The sequence below is a fragment of the Pristiophorus japonicus genome, chromosome 9 (assembly GCF_044704955.1).
Source record: "Pristiophorus japonicus isolate sPriJap1 chromosome 9, sPriJap1.hap1, whole genome shotgun sequence".
In the NCBI taxonomy this organism is placed as follows: Eukaryota; Metazoa; Chordata; class Chondrichthyes; family Pristiophoridae; genus Pristiophorus; species Pristiophorus japonicus.
The window spans coordinates 38,656,162-38,675,870 of NC_091985.1; the positions used below are offsets into that span (position 1 = coordinate 38,656,162).

Sequence of the window (19,709 nt, forward strand, 5' to 3'; positions counted from 1 at the left end):
TTTCTTCTCATCTCGGTCCTAAATGGTTTACCCCTTATCCTTAGACTGTGACTCCTGGTTCTGGACTTCCCCAACATCGGGAATATTCTTCCTGCATCTAACCTGTCCAATCCTGTCAGAATTTTATATGTCTCCATGAGATCCCCTTTCATTCTTCGAAACTCCAGTGAATACAGGCCCAGTCGATGTCAGTCCTGCCATCCCAGGAATCAGTCTGGTGAACCTTTGCTGCACTCCCTCAATAGCAAGAACTTCCTTCCTCAGATTTGGAGACAAAAACTGAACACAATATTCCAGTTGAGGCCTCACCAAGACCCTGTACAACTGCAGTAAGACCTCCCTGCTCCGATACTCAAATCCCCTAGCTATGAAGGCCAACATACCGTTTGCCTACTTCACCGCCTGCTGTACCTGCATGCCAACTTTCAATGACTGATGTACCATGACACCCAGGTCTCGTTGCAGCTCCCCTTTTCCTAATCTGCCACCATTCAGATAATAGTCTGCCTTCACGTTTTTGCCACCATAGTGGATAACCTCACATTTATCCACATTATACTGCATCTGCCATGCATTTGCCCATTCACCTAACCTGTCCAAGTCACACTGCAGCCTCTTAGCATCCTCCTCACAGCTCACACCGCCACCCAGCTTAGTGTCATCTGCAAACTTGGAGATATTACATTCAATTCCTTCATCTAAATCATTGATGTATATTGTAAATAGCTGGGGTCCCAGCACTGAGCCCTGCGGCACCCCACTAGTCACTGCCTGCCATTTTGAAAAGGACCCGTTTATCCCGACTCTCTGCTTCATGTTTGCCAACCAGTTCTCTATCCACATCAATACATTACCCCCAGTACCATGTGCTTTAATTTTGCACACCAATCTCTTGTGCGGGACCTTGTCAAAAGCTTTTGAAAGTCCAAATACACCACATCCACTGGTTCTCCCTTGTCCACTCGACTAGTTACATCCTCAAAAAATTCTAGAAGATTTCTCAAGCATGATTTCCCTTTCATAAATCCATGCTGACTTGGACTGATCCTGTTATGTAATGATGTGTATATTGTCCCAGTACCTTAAATGTAATGTAAGTACTATGCCACACCACAGAGGGCGCTGCGGTGGGAAACCCTGGTAGTACCTGTAATAAGGGCTATATAAGGCTGACCACCACACCTGGGAGGCACTCTGGAGTTGAACAATAAAGGACGAAGGTCACAGCAGTTAAATTTACACCAGACCGTGTGGAGTCAGTGATTTGTGTGCTGCATACACCACATTGGCAACGAGGAAGCGGACGAACTCCATGCAACCATGGCTACTCTGGGCTCGCTAAAGGATTTTACCGTGGACAATGATTGGGAGGCCTTTACGGAAAGGCTCGAGTACTACTTCACAGCAAATGACCTGACGGAGGACACGGACGCAATGAGAGATAAGCGTAAGGCGATATTGCTCTCCAGTTGTGGAGATGAGGTTTACTGTCTCGTCAGGGATTTGCTGGCACCCGGGAGCACCAGGGACAAGTCATACGAGGAGCTGACTGAACTCATTCGTGACCAGTTGAAACCGAAGGAGAGCATCCTCACAGCCAGATACAAATTTTACCATCACTGCAGACCCGAGGGCCAGGATATCATCAAATATGCTGCGGACCTCAGGAGACTCGCGGCGCCGTGTGATTTTGGCGCACACCTTGACGAGGCTTTGCGGGACGTTTTCGTCTTGGGTATTGGCCACGAGGGCCTCCTTCACAAGCTGCTTGCCACGGAACCCACAGTCACTCTGAGAAAGGCCATCGCCATCAGCCGGGCACATATGACCTCGACTTGCAGCACCAAGCAAATAATCCACACAGTCTCGAACCCGGCAGGCACTGTCCACAGGATAGCGTCCACCACGGACAAAACTGCAGAACGTGGCTCTGCCGGGGCAGAGAGCACGGACCTCGGGATCCTGGAGCTCAGAGTCCGCTGAGGGGGGCCAATCAAGCAGCACCATGCTGGCGCTGTGGAAGAAGCCAAGGGGCTCACCAGTGCAGGTTTGCGGAGTATACGTACAATACCTGCCACGTTAAAGGCCACCTTCAGCGTATGTGTAAAATAAATCAGACTCACCATGTGGCTGAGGAGATGGGGGATGATCCACTGTTCAGCGAGGAGCAGGTAGAAGAAGATGAGGTGCTTGGACTGTATACGTGCACCGATGATTTGCCCCCAGTGATAGGTGAAGTAAAAATCAACGGAGTCCCAGTGAGTGGACACGGGCTCGGGTCAGTCGTTGATGAGTCGGAGAACTTCTGATAAACTGTAGATTAACCCAGCTGCACGACCCAAGCTGGTCCTGGTCACGGCGAAGCTGCGTACCTACACCAGGGAACTAATATCTGTTCTTGGCAGAGCGATGGTGCAGGTATCCCACCGGGACGAGACGCACGCTTTACCTCTGTGGGTCGTTGCAGGCGATGGGCCGACACTCCTCGGCCGGAGGTGGATGGGGACGGTCCGTGGGAGCTGGGAAGACTTCACCACTCCACAGGCTGCTGCTCCCCGGGGTGCTGGCGTGCCCCGGGTCCCCAGAGAGCAGCGCCGACCGAGCTGGAGCTGCAGCCTCAATCCACCCACAGGCAAGCCCCTGGCCCGGACCTCACACAGAGACCCTGCAGCCTTAATCCCCACAGGCAAGTCCCAGGCCCGGATCTCACACAGAGACCTTGCAGCCCCAGCCCCCACAGGCAAGCAGCCCTGCACAGAGGGGCCTAGTGGGGGGGGAGGGTGAGCTGGCGGGGCGCTGCGGGCGGGGTGCTGAGGGATCCAGGGGCTGGCGGCTCGGAAGGGCCCCTCAGAGGAAGAGGCTGCTGGGCGGGCCCCGCCGAGGAGCTGGTAACATCGGTCGGCGGCCATGGCAGCCGCAGGGGAGGCCGCTACGGAGACCGCGGGGGACGCGGCAAGTGCGGCCGCTGGAGAGGCCACGACAGCCGCAGGAGAGGCGGCAAGTCAGGTGGCAGCGGAGGGGAGCAGAGGCTGCGACGGCGGAGGGCATCCGGAGCAGCGGAGAAGAAGATGGCGGCGGCATCGTGTCCAGAGCAGCAGAGCATCAAAGATGGCGGCGCCAAGGAGAAGCCTCGTGGAATCCTCCTGCATCAAAGATGGCGCCTTAAAAAGGAAATGCACCCGGGAGTCTTAAAAGGGCCTTACAAAGAGGTGGTCCCCACAAAGGACTTCTGTTTGGCAGAGCGAGTCTAAAATGAGCTATGTTAATGTGAGATAGTAAATTTATAATAAGAATTACTTTTTTTATGCTGAATGGCCACTGTATTTGTGTACAATAATGGATGAAGTACAATTAATGATAACGGCTAACAAGGAAATCAAGGTTCCGTTACCAGTCAATAACCGGTTAATGTACCAGATAATATGTACCATCTAATGCACTGTCTATGCCCACCTGCCTTCCGTTGGACAAGTGTGATGTTATGTAATGATGTGTGTATCGTTGTCCTGCGTCCAGGTGGGGGGGGGGGGGGGGAAGGTGATGTTATGTAATGATGTGTGTATCGTCCCAGTACCTTAAATGTAATGTAAGTACTATGCCACACCACAGAGGGCGCTGCGGTGTGAAACCCTGGTAGTACCTGTAACAAGGGCTATATAAGGCTGACCACCACACCTGGGAGGCACTCTGGAGCTGAACAATAAAGGACGAAGATCACAGCAGTTAGACTTACACCAGACTGTGTGGAGTCAGTGATTTGTGTGCTACATACACCACAGATCCTGTCACTGCTTTCCAAATGCGCTGCTATTTCATCTTTAATAGTTGATTCCAACATTTTCCCCACTACTGATGTCAGGCTAACCAGTCTATAGTTCCCCGTTTTCTCTCTCCCTCCTTTTTTAAAAAGTGGTGTTAGATTAGCTACCCTCCAGTCCATAGGAACTGATCCAGAGTTGATCGACTGTTGGAAAATGATCACCAATGCATCCGCTATTTCTAGGGCCACTTCCATAAGTACTCTGAGATGCAGACTTTCAGGCCATGGGGATTTATTGGCCTACAATCCCATCAATTTCCCAAACACAATTTCCTGACGAATAAGGATTTCCTTCAGTTCTTCCTTCTCGCTAGATCCTCTGTCCCGTAGTATTTCCGGTAGGTTATTCGTGTCTTCATGAAGACAGAACCAAAGTATTTGTTCAATTGGTCTGCCATTTCTCTGTTCCCCAGTATAAATTCACCTAATTCTGACTGCAAGGGACCTACGTTTGTCTTCACTAATCACTTTCTCGTCACATATCTATAAAAGCTTTTGCAGTCAGTTTTTATGTTCTCAGCAAGCTTCCTCTCATACTCTTATTTTCCCCCTCCTAATTAAACCCTTTGTCCTCCTCTGCTGGATTCTAAATTTCTCCCAATCATCAGATTTGCCACTTTTTCTGGACAATTTATATGCCTCTTCCTTGGATTTAACACTACCCCTAATTTCCCTTGTTAGCCACGGTTGAGCCACCGTCCCCGTTTTATTTTTACGCCAGACAGGGATGTACAATTGGTGAAGTTCATCCATGTGATATTTAAATGTCTGCCATTGCCTATCCGCCGTCAACCCTGTAAGTATCATTCGCCAGTCTATTCTAGCCAATTCACACCTCATACCATCGAAGTTACTTTTCCTTAAGTTCAGGACCCTAGCCTCTGAATTAACTGTGTCACTCTCCATCTTAATAAAGAATTCTACCATATTATGGTCACTCTTCCCCAAGGGGCCTCGCACAACAAGATTGCTAATTAATCCTTTCTCATTACACATCACCCAGTTTAGGATGGCCAGCCCTCTCGTTGGTTCCTCGACATATTGGTCTAGAAAAGCATCCCTAATATACTCCAGGAAATCCTCCTCCACCGTATTGCTACCAGTTTGGTTAGCCCAATCTATATGTAGATTAAAGTCGCCCATGATAACTGCTGTACCTTTATTGCACACGTCCCTAATTTCTTGTTTGATGTTGTCCCCAACCTCACTACTACTGTTTGGTGATCTGTACACAACTCCCACTAGCGTCTTCTGCCCTTTGGTATTCCGCAGCTCTATCCATACAGATTCCACATCATCCAAGCTAATGTCCTTCCTTAATATTGCCTTAATTTCCTCTTTAACCAGCAACGCTATCCCACATCCTTTTCCTTTCTGTCTTTCCTTCCTGAATGTTGAATACCCCTGGATGTTGATTTCCCAGCCTTGGTCATCTTGGAGCCATGTCTCCGTAATCCCAGTTATATCATATTCATTAATAGCTGCCTGCGCAGTTAATTCATCCACTTTATTACGAATACTCCTCGCATTGAGGCACAGAGCCTTCAGGCTTGTCTTTTTAACACATTTTGACCCTTTGAGAATTTTTCTGTAATGTGGCCCTTTTTGATTTATGCCTTGGGTTTCTCTGCCCTCCACTTTTACTTTTCTTCTTTCTATCTTTTGCTTCTGCCCCCATTTTACTTCCCTCTGTCTCCCTGCATAGGTTACCATCCCCCTGCCATATTAGTTTAACACCTCCCCAAGAGCACTAGCAAACACTCCCCCTAGGACATTTGTTGCGGTCCTGCCCAGGTGCAGACCGTCCAGTTTGTACTGTCCCACCTCCCCCAGTTCCAGTTTCCCAGGAATTTGAATCCCTCCCTCCTGCACCACTCCTCAAGCCATGCATTCATCTTAGCTATCCTGCTATTTCTACTCTGACTAGCACGTGGCACTGGTAGTAATCCTGAGATTACTACCTTTGAGGTCTTGCTTTTTAATTTAACTCCTAGCTCCCTAAATTCAGCTTGCAGGACCTCATCCTGTTTTTTATCTATATCGTTGGTACCTATATGTACCACAACAGTGGTTGTTCACCCTTCCCCTCCAAAATGCCCTGCAGCCGCTCCGAGACATCCTTGACCCTTGCACCAGGGAGGCAACATACCATCCTGGAGTCTCGGTTGCGACCGCAGAAACGCCTACCTATTCGGCTTACAATAGAATCCCCTACCACTATAGCTCTCTCACACTTTTTCCTGCCCTCCTGTGCAGCGGAGCCTCCCATGGTGCCATGAACTTGGCTGCTGCTGCCCTCCCCTGATGAGTCATCCCTCCCAAGAGTACCCAAAATGGTGCATCTGTTTTGCAGGGGGATGACCACAGGGGACCCCTGCACTATCTTCTTTCCACTGCTCTTCCTGCTGGTCACCCATTCCCTCTCTGCCTTTGTAACTGTAATGTCTGTAAGCTTGTAATGTTGTAGCTGCACACTGTGGATGTGGATGTATTGTGTACTGCACAGTAGAGTTAATAATTAAACAGAACCGGGCAGATTCCGGAGGCTTCCCACAGAGCTGCCTGCCATGTTAGGAGTTGTGTGTGCTTGTGCTCTGTGAATATATCACATTTGGCGATGAGATGGGATTTTTCAGATGATTTAAAGCTTAAATTTTGTTGGGGAAGGATCCAGCCAGCCGACAGAGAGACTTTGGAAGTTTCTGTCTTTGGAAAAAGCTACAAAATCCGAGGTAAAATACTGCACATGGTGTGAACAGCTAGAGATTAAAATGGCAGGTGTATTGGGATATTTGGAGGAATATAGACACGACCGGGAATGTTTTAAAGCATATGTGGATCGGCTAGAAATGTATTTCACTGCAAATAACATAATTGAAATTCCAGACAATGCAGCCCAGAATCAGGCTGTGTTGGAACATAAGAGAGCGATCTTCTTATCGGAGGCATTGTACGAAACCCTTGTAAATCTGCTTGTGCCTGACGAGCCAAAGGACACAACGCTTAGAGATTTTAACGAAGCTGGAGCAGCGCTATAACCCCAAACCGTTAGAAATTGCTGAAAGCTATCATTTCGGGATTCGGAATCAAAAGACTGATTAAAGTATCAGTGATTACATCGTAGCATTAAAAAAGCTATCGATGCACTGTAATTTTGGAAACTTTCAAAACCGAGTATTACGGGATCGTTTTGTCTGTGGGGTGAAAAATGATGCGATCAGAAGGAAGTTATTGACAACGGATGACTTGACTTTTGAAATTGCTTGTCAGACAGCGAGGTCGATGGGCATGGCCGAACAATATTCCCAAGAATTAAATAATAATTACGGTCGTCAGTCAACTGAGGTAAATCACCTGTTCAAAGTAAAAGACGGTGGGGGCCCAATGTCTCAGAAACTGGAAATTCTAACAGAGTGTCAAAGTTGTGCTATTGGTGCCTGGGACAACACATTGCTCAAAGTTATCCATATGTGAAGGCAGAGTGTTTCTTCTGCAGAAAGACTAGGCATCTTGCGAAGGCATGCCGACTGAAGGGTAAACCAGCTTTCAAAGCTATGAGTCCAGTGTTCAAAACTATGAGTAGAAATCCCAAGAGACTACATTGCATGGAAGAAGAACAACAGGACGAGGAGATGTTAGAGTTACACGTCATCAGGAGAACGAGGTTAACGGACAGTGATTCAGAAAGCATCAAAATACACATAGATGTTACGGGATTCAAGATACCAATGGAAATTGACACGGGTGCATCCGTGAGAGTAGTACCGGAGTCACTATACCGCGACAAATTGCGTGATTTTCAACTGGAGAAATCCAAGATAGAGCTGCGAGGCTACTCGGGAGAGAAAATTCCTGTGGTAGGTCGTATCACCGTACCGGTGAAATATAAAGATCAATTTCAGAACTTGCCTCTAATAGTAGTGAATGGAGACAAGTCTGCCTTACTAGGAATAAATTGATTGAGCTCACTGAAGCTGGATTGGAGTAATATTTTCTGTGTGAAAACAAGATTTTCATCAACGGTTAAGGTTATCAAGAAGTATCCGAAGGTGTTCTGTGAAACAGGCAGTCCGATCCAAGACTTCAAGGCGAATGTCAGGGTACAGAAGGATGCTAGATCGGTTTGCTACAAGCCACATTCCGTAACATATCCACTCAAGGAGAAAGTTGAGCAAGAACTCAAAAGACTAGAGACTGAGAACATTATTTGTAAGATAGATCGATATAATTGGGCTACACCTTTTATTGTTGTACCTAATTCCGATGGTAAGGTGTGGTGATTATAAAGTAACTGTAAACCAGGTTCTAGAGGGTAATGTCCCCAATACATTGCTGAATATAGAAGATTTGTTCACAACACTGACAGGTGGTCAGATCTTCTCAAAACTGGATCTTACGAATGCCTACTTACAGCTTGAACTAGATGAGGAGTCAAGTCATGTTTGACTATAAATACTCATCTACGCCTATATCAATTTAATAGGCTACCGTTTGGAGTGTCTTCCGCCCCGGCCATATTCCAAGGGGTGATGAACCAGATTTTGCAAGGTATTGAAGGGGTAATATGTCATTTGGATGACATACTAATTTCAGCACCAAATAGGCAAATTCATAATAACATATTGAGTGAAGTCCTCAAACGGCTAGGGAAGCACAGAGTACGAGTGTCGGCTCGTAAGTGTGAGTTATTTAAAAACTCAGTGGAGTACTTCGGTTACAAAGTAGACAAAGATGGTTTACATCCGACCAAGGAAAAGTTGGATGCAATTAGAAATGCACCCACTCCCAGGAATGTCACTGAACTTCGTTCATTCTTGGGTCTTTTGAACTATTATGGGAAGTTCCCACCAAATTTAGCTACAGTACTACATCCACTGAATGAACTTTTGAAAAGACAGGTCCATTGGAAGTGGTCAAAAGAATGCAAAATAGCATTCAAGGAGTGTAAAAGCAAATTGGTAGAGAGCACCATGTTAGTTCACTGTGACATATCTAAGGAGATTAATCTAGCATGTGATGCCTCTCTGTATGGAGTTGGGGCAGTAATCTCTCATGTATCAAGTAGTGGGGAGGAGAGATCAATTGCTTTTGCTTCACGCACTCTCAGTGCCAGTGAGAGTAATTATGCGCAAATTGAAAGGGAAGCTTTGGCATTCATTTTTGGGGTCAAGAAGTTTCATAAATACTTGTATGGTCATAAGTTTACCATCGTTATGGACCATAAGTCCCTAACAGCAATCCTCCATCCAAAGTCCCCAGTTCCAACATTAGCTGCAGCCCGAATACAGAGATGGGCTTTGATTTTGTCAGCATATACATACGATATTAAATACAGACGATCAACTGATCACAGTAATGCTGATGCAATGTATAGATTGCCTTCCCCATCACAAGTTACATCCGATAGGGAAGAAGTGTTTTATTTTTCATACATTGATGAACTGCCAGTCACAGCTGAAGAGATTGATAGAACAACCAAACGTGACCCAGTGATGTCAAAGGTGTATGAGTATATTGCAAATGGATGGCCAAACCAGGTAACAGACAAAGATACACATCCATTCTTCATTTGTAGGAATGAATTATCAGTCGATAAAGATTGTATCATGTGGGGTGCAAGAGTGGTTATACCAAATAAATTCAGGTCCAAATTATTAGGAGACCTCCATGACCAGCACCTGAGAATGTGCATGACCAAGAGTTTTGCACGCAGTTATTTATGGTGGCCAGGTCTTGATAAAGATATAGAGTACATCGTGAGTCAGTGTACGACATGTCAATCGGTAAGCAAGCAACCACCACCAGTACCATTACAGCCATGGAAATGGCCTCCCAGGGTGTGGCACAGGCTACATATTGATTTTGCTGAGTTGGAAGGACAACAATTGTTCATTGTGATTGCTAGCCATTCGAAGTGGGTTGAGGTGTTCCCAATGTGGAAAATAACAACAAGTAAAACATTGGACATTTTACGAAGATTATTTTCTTCATCTGGCCTCCCTGAAGAAATTGTTTCGGATAATGGACCACAATTTCGTTCAGAAGAATTTGCACAATTCACAAGCAAAAATGGTGTGAAACATACAAAGGTTCCACCATACCATCCTGCTTCGAATGGTGCAGCAGAGCGCACTGTACAAATTATAAAACGTGCACTCAGAAAACAAATGTTAGATCCAAGTCCAAGGAAACGACAGTTGCAAATCGAAATACTCCTCATACAACTACTGGTAGAACACCAGCAGAGTTGTTTCTCAAACGACAGCCACGAACCAGATTCTCATTGTTAAATTTGGCACAGTCCGTGGAAGAGAACAATTAAGACAGAAAGAGAATCATGATGGAGGTAGAGTAAAAGAGAGAAGTGTGAAATTAAACCAGAAAGTGAGAGTGAAGAACCATCACCATAAATGGTTAAAGTGGTTACCAGGAAGAGTGGTGAAGATATGTGGTCCTCGCACATATTTGGTAAAGATGTTTGATAATGGACAGGTTAGGTTTGTTCATATTGATCATATTTTACCTACAGACATGAAAGGAGTAGAAAGTGGGAATGATTCAATTATTTCTGACTCATCAGATAGTTTTGATACACCAGTAGCAAATCCTAAATCCAATGAACTGGAAACAAATCCAGGAGAGAATCAGAATGAAAGTCTGAGTCCGAGCCAGGAAAACAAAGAGCCTGAAGTTAGAGTGAGTTCAAATGAAAATCAAGGAAATTCCGTGGAGGAAAACATTCCTCAGGATGAGCCTCAAATGAGTTTGGATTCGACACCATGTTTGGAAGGTTCTGTTCGAGAGCGAAGGTATCCTCTTCGAAACAGAAAACAAGTGGTAAAGTTAAATTTGTAAATATGGGGGGGAAAAAAGTTTACATCCTGTGTTATGTATAAATATGAAAGTTATGTATGATGTTTGTTATGATGGCTTCTTCATTAAGGAGGGAGAAGTGTAATATCTGTAAGCTTGTAATGTTGTAGCTCTACACTGTGGATGTGGACATATTGTGTACTGCAACTGCAGAGTTAATAATTAAAGAGAACCAGGCAGATTCCGGAGGCTTCCGACAGAGCTGCTTGCCATGTTAGGAGCTGTGTGTACTTGTGCTCTGTGAATATATCACAGTAACCTTTGCCTGCGGTGAGACCAACTCACTAAATGTGCCATTCACAAAATCTTCAGCATCGTGGGAATAAACCTAGTGAATGTTCTCTGATATGCCTCCAATGCAAGTATATCCCTCCTTCAATAAGGAGACCAAAACTGTACGCAGTACTCCAGGTGCGGTCTCACCTTCTGACATTGAAAAGTAAACAGCTGTGAAATGGTAGCTTTTAAAACACTTCTGCAGCTGTCAACTAACCAAAGCAATGGAGAGTCAATGAGAACTCGACATACTTACCTGGCGTGAAACCCAAGGATGATGTTAATTACCTGTCCCGCCGCTTGCTGTCCGGTTTGCTGTCCGAACGCCGACCTGACAGCTGAAAAACTCGCATGGAGGCGGGTTCAGAGCAGGATCCCGACCCGCTGTCAATCAGGGCCAATTTTATAGCGGGCCCGCCTCCAAACCCGCACTCGCAGGGCTGGGAAGATTCTGGCCAATATGTGTACTTTTAGGGCCCTGGCAAGTGTAGAGGAAATGGAGGCAGTGAGTCAGTTAAGATCTTGAGTTTGAGCTGGTGAAAAAAGTCTTGGATAATTTACGAAGTACTTATACTGCATGTCGTTAGCCTTCCTTTGCCAACAAGAATTATTGATTGCCTGAAGGAATTGCTGCACCATTATGTTCTAGCTTCTATCAAAATATGGTCGATGAGTGGGAACAAGTCAGACATATTATTCTCATAGTCAGCCTACATTTGTTGTGGTTTTTAATCATGGTGGTGTCCAGATTATTTTGATTGACAACGTATCTCATATTTTAGATGTAAACGAGGTACTTAGGTTATTAAAATAGATGTAGAAAGAACAATCTTGCAAAAAAAAGGAACATATTGCTTGAAATAAATAACTTCATATTCTGGATGCTGCTAGTCTGTGCAAAACATTAACATTTATGGCTCAATTGAACAGAATTGTTTCACATTAATGCAATGATATACAGTTTGATTGTGGAGGAGAAATCTTAGTGAACTAATTTGCATATACTGTTGCATTGGAACAATATTTTCATCCTTACTATTTTCTTTAAATGCAGTTTCTGGCAACACTGCAGTTAAACTACTGCTGGTTATAATTTGTACCCGAAGCACAGAGATGACCTCTATGGGGAAATATAGAGGAATTGTGAGGTTACTTGGCCAATTTGACCATATGAAGAGATTGTTCACTCCCGTCCCATGTAGTGACATTTAACGATCTGAAGTTAGGGTCAGCCAATGGAAAAAGAATATGGCACATCAAAGAGTTTGGGCTCATTTTTGTTCCAGCAGTGCAGCTGACAGTATAACTCGTGAATACTCAAACAGCAAGTGGATTAAACCCATGTGCTTAATTGGAATGAAAATCAAATGGATTCTGTAACGTGCGGGCGATCTGCTCAACCAGATTGCTGCCCGTGTAATGAAGAAGAAAAAATGTCTCCGTTTTATTGGAATTATTTTCAGGGTCTTAAATTGGATTTTAAATTTTTGTTACTTTTGATGGAGCATAATTGCTATTAAAAGTCAAAGAGGCTGAGCGACTTTTGAACTTAATATGTATTTCAGCTATTTGATGACTCAAACCCATTGTTTCTTTTACTTTGACTGTTGGTACCATGTTTGCAGTGAAGTCTCATATGAAGACTTTGCTATTTGTTGGCCCTGTTGAGGTTCTATCTCAACAAGTGACCAAGAAAATGAGGCAAGTTGTCATTCTCAACAACCTAATGACAAATTGGACAAAGCATGAGGTGTATCATTCACTGGCAGGCGATTACATCTGTTATAGAGAAGCTACATGATGTAGGATATCGGGTACAAACTTTATTCCACAAGCGAGCAGATCTTGATAATTTATATGTTTTTCATTGTTTGTGAAATGTTAAATTGATATGTCATGGAAATTATGGAAGGCTGACTATTTTTAAGAGGTAAATGCAATTTATTTCTCTAAATGCTTGCTCCGTTGATTTGCATACGTTGGGTAAAATCTACCTGCTTACTGATCTCTGTTTGATAAAGGAATCATGCAATCCCTGCTCCCATCTTACTGTAAATATTAGGTGGACAGAGATAGAACTGTGGGTTTAGTTTCTCCACCTCTGCTGGGTTTCCATGCTTGTGGCTGACCTAAGAGCGCCATCATCAGAACAGAGGTGGTTCTTTCAGCTGTTTGTGCATTGAGAAAAGAAAAGAAAAATAAAAATAATGGGAGGAGAAATTCGGTCGCGCCTCTGTTGTGGCGTTAATCCAGACGGAGCAGTACTTTTAGTGCCTTGAAAAAGTTTGCACCTCCCGCCCAGAAATTCGTCAGAATCGGTCGAAGACAGGGGCGCTAAATCAGCCGTTGCACACCAGAGCTGGGGAGATGCTAACGAAAATGTTGGCACTAAATTTAACCGAGTCATTGCGTATGCACCGAACTCCGATTCAGATCCCGGGAAAAGCCGAGTCTTAATGCACCCATTAAAGTTTTCAAAATCACTTTTTCTCAAGCTGAACTCTTATTTCTGCCTGCCGCTGCAAACTCGGAGGCTCACTCACCATGCTGTGTGTAAACGTTGCACTGACTGTGACCTCCGAGGGAAGCGCTTCTTCATCCCTTTAAGTAGCCACCAGTTAACGACTCTGCAAGCCTGTACCGACTATTTTCCAGATATTGTTCTTGGAGGCCGCTAAATGAGTCGGCTGCACCTAATTATCCGACCGGGGCGCAAGTGTGGGCGTTGCAACAGGAATACGTCATGATGGGAGCGATCGTCAGCAGCCAGGCCCTATTGGTTTGCACCTCTTTGAGCTTCTAATGAATTTTCAGTCGGGCACTAAACGCTGCGCTCCCGGTCGGTAACCTCATACGCTCCTATTAACTGCTAACTGAGGCGTTAGACAACCGAAAATCCAGCCCCATGAAGTTGGTAAAAATCTTATTGGGCTTATCTAAAAAAAAGATTGTTAATATCTTCAATATTTAGTAAATATATGTTTCCTTTTAGATGGGACAGTTGTGGAGCCAGACATGTCAGCAGGATTCTGCCCTGATCACAAAGCAGCCATGGTTTTGTTCCTAGAGCGGGTGTATGGGATTGAAGAGCAAGATTTCCTTTTACATCTGCTGGAGGTTGGCTTTCTTCCAGACCTCCGTGCTGCAGCCTCACTGGACACGGTGGGTAGATAAAAGGCCTCTGAGGTTTAATTGGTGTCATGTCTCTGCATGTTTCTGTCAATGTGATACAAGTATAGTGGTGATTCAGCAATTCACACTGAGAATAAATCTGTCTGACTGACTACTAGATAAAGAAATCAAGCTGTAATATCAACAGATACTTCCAGGAGATTGGATTAAAAAAAAATTAAGTTCATTTTCCCTGTTGTTACTCGGAGTTCGGTAAAGTGTAATGGTGGATGTGTATAATTTTCACATAGCCACTCTGTAGGGATTTTTTCATCAGCATTTTGTTCGGCATAATGGGCATATGAAACTTTAATAATATATCTATTTGAGCTGTACATGCAGTAGTATAATTATAGAATTTGTCTTCCCAAAGTAGGGTTCTGTCTAGAAGTGAACACTTTGAGCAGCTGAAAATGAGAATGAAGTATTAATTGTTACAAGACTGTCTCACTTATGACACTAAGTGTAGAGCACAATGTTAGGTTATAAAGGTGGAGCATCACTCAAGACATGCATCGGCACAGCATTAAAACCTATTGGAAAAATCACACAAGTCTATAAACACATTGCAGCCTGTATATATAGTACATAAACTTCGTGACACCACAGCAGTATCAGTTGTCAATCTTTATATCATACTCTGCACAACTGGCCACTTTCCAGGACCAGGAACGGCACTTCCAAAATAACAAGTGAGGGATAATTTTACGAATTCACATTTCCAACGCAGAGGCTCACCCACCGTGAGCACATATTGGGAATGTGGGTGCATGCCCCCTCCCCCCCCCCGATTTTGCATCCATTTAATATCAAAGTGTTTTCCCTTCCAGCAGATAAGACTCCACTGTGAGAATGTGTATTTATAAAAGTATCTAGTTGGTGTCTATAGTAGAAAATAGGTTATGGTCACTTCATTAGGAAAACCCATCAATTGTATGGTTGATGTTAGATCCCTAACAACGTTACATCATCATTCTGAGCTGAGCAAGCCAGTGACAGTGAGGGCGGTTTACATGTTTTAATTGAAGGGGAAATTATACCAGTTTGCAAAGTACAGGCACTGCCTAAACTAAAGAGCTGCATCAAAACAACAACAAATTATTGCAATCTATGAGCATGAATAATGAGCAATATTAAAGTGCTTGCCTCTCTGTCACTACATTTGAAGGTTGGCTGATACAAGCCACATATTGTGCACACCCCGTTTCATACAGGAGCTCTGTGGCATTGGTACAGTAGATCTACAGTAGATGCTGGCATTGTACATGAGTTATGTCTAACCAATTGGTAGAGAATTAATTGATGCCAACTCCTCGATCACCTGTACGAGTTGTCCAAGCTCTTACATGTTTGAATGTTTCACAGCCAGTTCTGTTCCAATCAACAACGGATTGAACAAACAAATGAGGTGGGATTATGGAAACAGAGTATGTGGGCAGGGGTTGCCAGTGCACAGTTTATCAGAGAAACCGATTGTGGGCAGATTAGACTTGGGGTTACAGTAGTAAAGTGCCTGAGGGAAAGGGGAAGAATTTTATCTATGTTAGGACATGCGGGATGGCAACCAGAGCAAGATGTGCATTGAAGCGGTTTATTGAGGTAGGAGGAATTTTTGAACGGGTTTTCTCAAGCTCATCAGTCTGCCCAAACTAAGGGCATGTGACTACTGTTACTGGGTGGATAACATACAGTAATTGTAAGCATGTTTGCTTGTTCTTTTCTTCATCTTTAGGCTGCCTTGAGCGCTACAGATATGGCATTGGCACTGAATCGCTACTTGTGCACTGCTGTTTTGCCGCTGTTAACTAAGTGTGCCCCACTCTTCGCTGGCACTGAGCATCATGCGTCCCTTATTGATTCCTTGTTGCACACTGTCTACAGGCTGTCTAAAGGATGCTCCCTCACTAAGGCCCAGAGGGATGCCATTGAGGAATGCTTACTTGCAATCTGTAGGTAAGTTATAGAATGCTAGAGTACAATCAAGTATTTTAGGTTCAAGCTATGTATGGCAATGGTGCAATGCATTGCATACATTTCTGTGTTTTTGGGTATCGTCTGTGTAGTGTATTTGCTTCATGGGGTCTTTGCTTAAGAATTCACATTTGCTGTAAAGAACTAGCTGGTTTATTAACAAAGGATTAACAATCAACTGAACCCTACCAGTTCATCCACCAGGTTCACAACTGTACACCTCATCCTGGAGAACCTGAACTCACTTAACTGGGGTTTTATTGATTCTTGTGAACATCATGTGACTGGCTAAGCCACTCGCAGTGCAACAGCTCCTCATGTAGCTCCTGATGAGTCCGCATTAGGAATATCTGTGAAATTCTTAGCATCCCACTTTCTGAAGGACGCTGATGGCTAGTGCTGCTCTGAACTTTGCTCTCTCGTTGCTGCTAAGTTCCAAATATGCCTCCCACACGCTCTTCCTCCTTCCTGTGGTATTGCAGTCAGCATGGGCTCCTACGCTAACTCATATTTTCCCCAGATCCTCAAAATTATGGGACCCCTCATCCCCCTCAATCTCTCTTACAATCCAGAGACCTTTAAGACCAAAACTTGCCATATTCTAATCATTTCTTCCTGGTTTACCTGTGCATTCTTTGCTCATTTCGCCCTTGGTGTTGTCTCAGTGTACGGGTCTTGGCCCTTATTTTGGTTTCTCAATTTAACAAAAGGAATAATAATATTTGTGCAGCATTGTGTTGAGGGTCTATGTAACTATTGTGTTGCTGCATGTAGGATTGGCTGAGTGTCACTGTAGTGGTAAGTGCAAGAAGGAATCATATACATATTTCTCGAGATTTCCCTGTCTACGCAGCCAATTACGACCATCCATGATGCAGCACCTGTTGAGGAGATTGGTGTTTGATGTCCCCCTGCTGAATGAACATGCAAAGATGCCTCTAAAAGTAAGTTTATGTTTTGCTTCAATGTTCTTTAAAGCCTAGCAATTATTGTTGCTGATATTAACAGCTGTATGCTTGGTGTGTTCATGCAACATTCCTTTGTCTGCTATTTTCAATTTACAAACATATAGAAAAATGACTGAACAATTTGAATTTAATATGAATAGGGAACAGTGATGCAGATTTGCTGCTTCCCCATATGGGGGAACAGAGGGGAGTAATGAAGCATTTGAGGGCAAGGCCCCCTGATGCACTCTTGCAAGAGTAGCTTTATCAGAAGCCTGGTACCACCAGATGCTACAATGGAAGGAGAAAAAGCACATAAAAAATACAAGATTAGAGCAGAATAAAATGAATAGTGCAGTTTGTTTATCAAATGAAGAAAACAGCATTGCACTAAAACTGTGGTAAGAGTTTTGAGTCAAGAAATCTGGTTCCTTTGCCACTCTTGTACACCTTCCAACGATGCGTTCTCGGTGGAGGCCTGGGAACAGGTTATCTGTCAGCTTTCTTCTCTGGGAATAGTGCATGTTATATAATAGGGTTGGGAAAAGGAACAGAATAAGTGTAATTTAAAACAAAATAGTAATTTTTATTCAGTAACCAACTGTCGCCCATCTCTTCCAGTTACTGACCAATCATTATGAAAGATGTTGGAAGTATTACTGTCTCCCTGGAGGCTGGGGGAGCTTTGGAGCAGCCTCAGAAGAAGAGCTTCACTTGTCCAGGAAGTTGTTCTGGGGTATTTTTGATGCCCTGTCCCAGAAGGTACGTTTGTAAACTAAACATTGGATTTCTGTTTTACCATCCAACATACGAACAGCTCTTTTTAAACAACCTTTTTTTAAAAATTAAAGTCGACTTCGCTAATACTGTCTGGAGTAATAGTTCAAAACAATCTTCGGATGGTAGGTCCATTCCCTTTTACAGTGTCAGTTGTGGCTCAGTTGGTAGCGCACTTGCCTCTGAGTCAGAAGGTTGTGGGTTCAAGTTCCACTCCAGGGACTTGAGCACAAAAAACATCTAGGCTTATATTCCAGTGCAGTGCTGAGGGAGTGCTGCACTATCAGAGATGCTGTCTTTCAGATGAGTTGTTAAACCAAGGCCCCGACTACTCTCTCAGGTGGACGTAAAAGATCTCATGGCACTTTTTCAAAGAAGAGCAGGGGAGTTATCTCTGGTGCCCTGGCCAATATTTATTTCTCAATCAATATAACAAAAAAACCCAGATTATCTGGTCATTATCACATTGCTGTTTGTGGGAGCTTGCTGTGCACAATTTGGCTGTTGTGTTTCCCACATTACAGCAGTGACTACACTCCAAAATAACTTCATTGGTTGTGAAGCACTTTGAGATGTCCGGTCGTCGTGAAAGACGCTATATTAATGCAAGTCTTCCTTTCTCCAAACCATCGGTGGGCAGGTGATAAGAACTGGACTGGATTTGGCTTTCTTTCTTTAATAATGACACTATCTAATTATAGGTAGTCTGCATAATGGTGGAAACCAGACTTCTTTTGTTATGAGAAAGTGTCACTTCCATGCTCTCCTTTTTATACAACTTTATGTTCGGTACAATGCCTTATTTCCAATCCCATTTATAATTCAAGTGCTTGTAATTTATAACATTTATTCAAGGCCAGGAGCTGCGAGTAATTTCTCAACCCCATGCCAAGAACTGACTGTTAATGCTTCAAAATAATATAATTTAATAATTTGCCACTGTCTTTGTCTAATTGTCTCTTTTTGTGACTCACTGACACTGTGAAGATGGATATATTTTGTAATCGTAAGTGTGTTGGTGAGGAGCTGCCTGGAAATACAAAAAAAATTATCATATTAAAATGACAAAAAGTAAAGGAGATAACATTTTATTGAAAAAGCTCTGTGATAAGTTATTAAACTATACATAGTTATGGGTGTGCCTGCCCATAATTTGTAACTTGAACACCCGCTAATAAGATTTTCAAGTACTATTAAAGTAACTTAGGGTAGAAATTGGTCAGTGCCTGATTATGGTCGTGGAACAGGCAGTGCGACTGGAACGTGCACTCAAACAGGTCAGCTCAAGGGTCCCCCAAATTTAATAATGGGTTGATCTCCAGAGGCAGCTCGCCGCTCCTCACAGGACCAATTATAGCTGCCTCCCTCACCGGCAGGGGCGATCTAGTATGTTCTGGGGGAAAGCGGGGTGGGGGCAAGGCAAAAAGGCGGAAGCTGCGATCATGATTGTGGGATAACAGTGGCCCCCAGTAGTGCTGCGGAGCCTAGAGTAGGCCATTTGGAGTGGGCCATTTGGCCCATTGAGCCTACTCAGCCATTCATCAAGATCATGGCTGGTCTTCTACCGCAACACCACCTTCCTGCACTGTCCCCATATCCCTTAATTCTCTTTGTTTCCAAAAATCTATCGACCTCTGTCTCAAATATACTCAACGACTGAGCCTCCACAGCTCTCTAGGGTAGAGAATTCCAAAGATTCACAACCCTTGTAGTGAAGAAATTTCTCCTCATCTTAGTCCTAAATGGCCGACCCCTTATTCTGAGACAGTGACCCCTGATTCTAGACTCCCCAGCCAGGGGAAACATCCTCCCTGCATCTACCCTGTAAAGCCCCTTAAGAATTTTATATGTTTCAATTAGATCACCTCTCATTT

The 19,709-nt window shown here is 44.0% G+C and overlaps 1 protein-coding gene across 1 annotated transcript in view; it reads left to right on the forward strand.

Moving 5' to 3' along the window:
- The window catches only part of ryr2a (ryanodine receptor 2a (cardiac)), a 924,147-nt gene that overhangs the window by 581,312 nt on the left and 323,126 nt on the right, over positions 1–19,709 (forward strand). Inside the window, exons 49-52 of the mRNA XM_070890953.1 lie at positions 13,962–14,131; positions 15,873–16,093; positions 16,965–17,055; positions 17,680–17,820. Of these exons, the coding sequence (XP_070747054.1) occupies positions 13,962–14,131; positions 15,873–16,093; positions 16,965–17,055; positions 17,680–17,820 (623 nt within the window). The remainder of the gene's footprint in view (positions 1–13,961; positions 14,132–15,872; positions 16,094–16,964; positions 17,056–17,679; positions 17,821–19,709) is intronic.